The following is a 6,000-nucleotide window of genomic DNA, read 5'->3' on the forward strand; positions in this document are numbered from 1 at the left end:
GCAGATTTTCACACAGCTGCAGGAGCTGGTCACGTGTATCTGTTCAACATGTGACAGTGCATGCTGCCATAATACTAGTACAAAGCAGATTTTCACACAGCTGCAGGAGCTGGTCACATGCATCTGTTCGACATGTGACAGTACATGCTGCCATAATACTAGTACAAAGCAGATTTTCACACAGCTGCAGGAGCTGCTCACGTGTATCTGTTCGACATGTGGCAGTACATGCTGCCATAATACTAGTACAAAGCAGATTTTCACACAGCTGCAGGAGCTGCTCACATGCATCTGTTCGACATGTGACAGTACATGCTGCCATAACACTAGTACAAAGCAGATTTTCACACAGCTGCAGGAGCTGGTCACGTGTATCTGTTCGACATGTGACAGTACATGCTGCCATAATACTAGTACAAAGCAGATTTTCACACAGCTGCAGGAGCTGGTCACGTGTATCTGTTCGACATGTGACAGTACATGCTGCCATAATACTAGTACAAAGCAGATTTTCACACAGCTGCAGGAGCTGGTCACGTGTATCTGTTCGACATGTGACAGTGCATGCTGCCATAATACTAGTACAAAGCAGATTTTCACACAGCTGCAGGAGCTGGTCACGTGTATCTGTTCGACATGTGACAGTACATGCTGCCATAATACTAGTACAAAGCAGATTTTCACACAGCTGCAGGAGCTGGTCACGTATCTGTTCGACATGTGACAGTGCATGCTGCCATAATACTAGTACAAAGCAGATTTTCACACAGCTGCAGGAGCTGGTCACGTGTATCTGTTCGACATGTGACAGTGCATGCTGCCATAATACTAGTACAAAGCATATTTTCACACAGCTGCAGGAGCTGGTCACGTGTATCTGTTCGACATGTAACAGTGCATGCTGCCATAATACTAGTACAAAGCAGATTCTCACACAGCTGCAGGAGCTGGTCACGTGTATCTGTTCGACATGTGACAGTGCATGCTGCCATAATACTAGTACAAAGCAGATTTTCACACAGCTGCAGGAGCTGGTCACGTGTATCTGTTCAACATGTGACAGTGCATGCTGCCATAATACTAGTACAAAGCAGATTTTCACACAGCTGCAGGAGCTGGTCACGTGTATCTGTTCGACATGTGACAGTGCATGCTGCCATAATACTAGTACAAAGCATATTTTCACACAGCTGCAGGAGCTGGTCACGTGTATCTGTTCGACATGTGGCAGTACATGCTGCCATAATACTAGTACAAAGCAGATTTTCACACAGCTGCAGGAGCTGCTCACGTGTATCTGTTCGACATGTGGCAGTACATGCTGCCATAATACTAGTACAAAGCAGATTTTCACACAGCTGCAGGAGCTGCTCACATGCATCTGTTCGACATGTGACAGTACATGCTGCCATAATACTAGTACAAAGCAGATTTTCACACAGCTGCAGGAGCTGGTCACGTGTATCTGTTCGACATGTGACAGTGCATGCTGCCATAATACTAGTACAAAGCAGATTTTCACACAGCTGCAGGAGCTGGTCACGTGTATCTGTTCGACATGTGACAGTGCATGCTGCCATAATACTAGTACAAAGCAGATTTTCACACAGCTGCAGGAGCTGGTCACGTGTATCTGTTCGACATGTGGCAGTACATGCTGCCATAATACTAGTACAAAGCATATTTTCACACAGCTGCAGGAGCTGGTCACGTGTATCTGTTCGACATGTGACAGTGCATGCTGCCATAATACTAGTACAAAGCAGATTTTCACACAGCTGCAGGAGCTGGTCACGTATCTGTTCGACATGTGACAGTACATGCTGCCATAATACTAGTACAAAGCAGATTTTCACACAGCTGCAGGAGCTGGTCACGTGTATCTGTTCGACATGTGACAGTGCATGCTGCCATAATACTAGTACAAAGCAGATTTTCACACAGCTGCAGGAGCTGGTCACGTGTATCTGTTCGACATGTGACAGTACATGCTGCCATAATACTAGTAACAAAGCAGATTTTCACACAGCTGCAGGAGCTGGTCACGTGTATCTGTTCGACATGTGACAGTACATGCTGCCATAATACTAGTACAAAGCAGATTTTCACACAGCTGCAGGAGCTGGTCACGCGTGTATCTGTTCGACATGTGACAGTACATGCTGCCATAATACTAGTACAAAGCAGATTTTCACACAGCTGCAGGAGCTGGTCACGTGTATCTGTTCGACATGTGACAGTGCATGCTGCCATAATACTAGTACAAAGCAGATTTTCACACAGCTGCAGGAGCTGGTCACGTATCTGTTCGACATGTGACAGTACATGCTGCCATAATACTAGTACAAAGCAGATTTTCACACAGCTGCAGGAGCTGGTCACGTGTATCTGTTCGACATGCGACAGTGCATGCTGCCATAATACTAGTACAAAGCATATTTTCACACAGCTGCAGGAGCTGGTCACGTGTATCTGTTCGACATGTGACAGTACATGCTGCCATAATACTAGTACAAAGCAGATTTTCACACAGCTGCAGGAGCTGCTCACGTGTATCTGTTCGACATGTGACAGTACATGCGGCCATAATACTAGCACAAAGCAGATTTTCACACAGCTGCAGGAGCTGCTCACGTGTATCTGTTCGACATGTGACAGTACATGCTGCCATAATACTAGTACAAAGCAGATTTTCACACAGCTGCAGGAGCTGCTCACGTGTATCTGTTCAACATGTGACAGTGCATGCTGCCATAATACTAGTACAAAGCAGATTTTCACACAGCTGCAGGAGCTGGTCACGTGTGTCTGTTCGACATGTGACAGTACATGCTGCCATAATACTAGTACAAAGCAGATTTTCACACAGCTGCAGGAGCTGGTTATTGCTGATTCACTCTATTGTTACAGTTCGTGTTCTGAATGACTGTTATTTCTCTCCGTTATGCTTAAAGTTCTAAATGTTAACTGCCAGTGCCTACGTTATCTTTTATTTTACTACAGCTACTGGGATAGAACTGTTTCTTGCCCTAAATGCTGCCATGTTGTTACTTTGTTTACATTCTTTTGGATAAAGTATCGTTAGAACTGTTTCTTGCCCAAATGCTACCATGTTGTTACTTTATTTACATTCTGTCAGACAGTATCATTAGACACTTGCACAGTGTTGATCTGTATTGCTAGTACCACACTTCTGTGTCACATGCGTGCTGTTCCTTACCTCTGTCGCTGTCTGCTAAATGCACTTGGTTTGCCTTTGTTGTTCGGCTGTAATGCATCCTTGTAGCATAGTAATACCCTCTTAGTGCCTTGTTCTATCAATTTGTGTGTTTTGCATGCTTTTTAGCTTAGAATGTAGTTGAAAACAGTTCATCTGACATCCTCTTTACCTGTTTAACAAAGCAATAAAGCAGAAACATTGCCACTTATATAAAGGCTTATCCCTCTCCCCCATGAGGCTGCCTCTTCTCCAATGACACATTACACTTTAGACCTCCCTTATTAAGCCCGTCATTGAATAATGCCCCCTTTATGCACGTCACTAAGAACCCAAACCAACTTAACAGTCCATATTTCCTCACCATGAAGACTTAAGGTCTTAGTACCGTCAGATACTTTGACAGATTAATAAGGTCTGGCCCACTAATCACTGTCATACAGACTACTGAGGGGTGATCTCTGCTTAGCCTTCCATGCTGTAAATAACCCAGCACTTATAGAATTCCTTCACCTAAACAGAACCAGTGGCAAAGCAAACATTTGACTTACAGAACTACATATACTGGAACTCATCAACACCACCAAACGGTACAACCGGTACTAAACTCAAGACATTCTCTGTTTGGGGAACAGGCTGTTCTTGAATACAGCATTTCTCTAGTAACATTTTAAGCCCATCTGGATGACTGATGGATGACTGCAAATTTTCACCTAGAATACGTGAAGAAACTCTGCTTAACTGGGGGCACTGTTAGCCCACCATCGGTACTGGGTGATGTGGCTGAGCTTCTCGATGGTCTCCTTGGCTGTAGGTTTAGTAAGAACCTGTGAACATAAAGTCATACAGTCTCTGCAGCCGCCTACAGTATGAATGTCACCATAGCAGTGCAACACACTAGCTTTTACCATACTGACCTGGAGAATAGGGATTGTTGAACAGGAGATCTGATGCAGCTAAAGAGCTCACAGGAACTTGGGCAGCAGCGTCAAACTGACTGTGGGGTACTGAAGTCAGTGGTCCTGCAGATGGTGTTAACGAGGTTACTGGACTTTGATGCCGCCTTGAAAGTTGCTTTTCAAGATCCGTTATCTTTGCTTGAAGCCTCTGTCAAAAAGACAATAAATTATTAAAATAAAAAACAAATATCTGCATCTGCAGTGCCTGGATCACACTTCATCTGATGTCAGCCTCTGTTATTTCCACATGCTTTTCACATAAAAAGTTTATACATTTATATGTTAACCATTTAAAACATTGGGACTAAGATTGCTGAGTCACAAAATGTGGACACCAAAAATCGAGTCTAATATACACTAAGTCTAAAAGTTCCATTTTTCATAATATTCTCTCTTCTCTGAGGTTTGGTGATCTCACATCAGAGCTGGTATATGTAAGTATCAGGGTCACAGTGGGACCTTGCCTCCTGCAAAAAAAAAAAAATATATAAAAGATAAATAAAAGAGAGGAGTGATGTTCAATAGCCACTCTCTTGTAATTTCAGTCTTTTCAGATTTGGTATTCTCTGTCTTGATATTTCAGCAGGGAACCCACTTATATTACCTCTCAACTGTTTTTTTTTTTTGCCAAGGTTAGTGACCTCTTTTTAGGGGAGACCTGAAGTGATATTTATATTGCTAGAGGTGTTTGAGCAGGGCAGCAGGGAATTTTCCCTGTTCTTTTCAGCAGTTACCCTGCGATCTCTTAACATTCCGCAGAGCTACCACCAACTCAGGGGCATGCTGCTTCATTTTAACAACTCATCTAAATGACTGCACACAGGAGTGCAGCAACCTACACACACAGGAGTGCAGCAACCTACACACACACACACACACACACACACACACACACACACACACACACACAGAAGTGCAGCAACCTACACACACACACACAGGAGTGCAGCAACCTACACACACAAGCAGTGCAGCAACCTACACACACACACACACACACACACACACACACACACACACACACACACAGGAGTGCAGCAACCTACACACACACACACAGGAGTGCAGCAACCTACATACACAGGAGTGCAGCAACCTACACACACACACACACACACACACACACACACACACACACACACACACACTCAGGAGTGCAGCAACCTACACACACACACACTCAGGAGTGCAGCAACCTACACACACACACACACACACACACACAGGAGTGCAGCAACCTACACACACACACACACACACACACACACACACACACACACACACACACACACACACACACACACACAAAGGAGTGCAGCAACCTACACACACAGGAGTGCAGCAACCTACACACACACACACACACACACACACGAGTGCAGCAACCTACACACACACACATACAGGAGTGCAGCAACCTACACACACACACACACACACACACACACACACACACACACACACACACACACACACACACACACAGAGGAGTGCAGCAACCTACACACACACACACACAGGAGTGCAGCAACCTACACACACACACAGGAGTGCAGCAACCTACACACACACACACACAGGAGTGCAGCAACCTACACACACACACACACACACACACACACACAGGAGTGCAGCAACTTACACACACACACACACACACACACACACACACACACACACACACACACACACACACACACAGAGGAGTGCAGCAACCTACACACACACAGGAGTGCAGCAACCTACACACACACACACACACACACACACACACACACACACAGGAGTGCAGCAACCTACACACACACAGGAGTGCAGCAACCT

The 6,000-nt window shown here is 44.9% G+C and overlaps 1 protein-coding gene across 1 annotated transcript in view; it reads right to left on the bottom strand.

The window, feature by feature from the left end:
* CALCOCO2 (calcium binding and coiled-coil domain 2) overlaps window positions 1-6,000 on the bottom strand; it is a 997,525-nt gene that overhangs the window by 121,892 nt on the left and 869,633 nt on the right. The window contains exon 12 of the mRNA XM_044055399.1: window positions 4,135-4,324. Within this exon, the coding sequence (XP_043911334.1) occupies window positions 4,135-4,324 (190 nt within the window). The remainder of the gene's footprint in view (window positions 1-4,134; window positions 4,325-6,000) is intronic.

Source organism: Protopterus annectens, chromosome 13.part0 (genome assembly GCF_019279795.1).
Source record: "Protopterus annectens isolate FY-2018-M chromosome 13.part0, PAN1.0, whole genome shotgun sequence".
Classification (NCBI taxonomy): Eukaryota; Metazoa; Chordata; order Ceratodontiformes; family Protopteridae; genus Protopterus; species Protopterus annectens.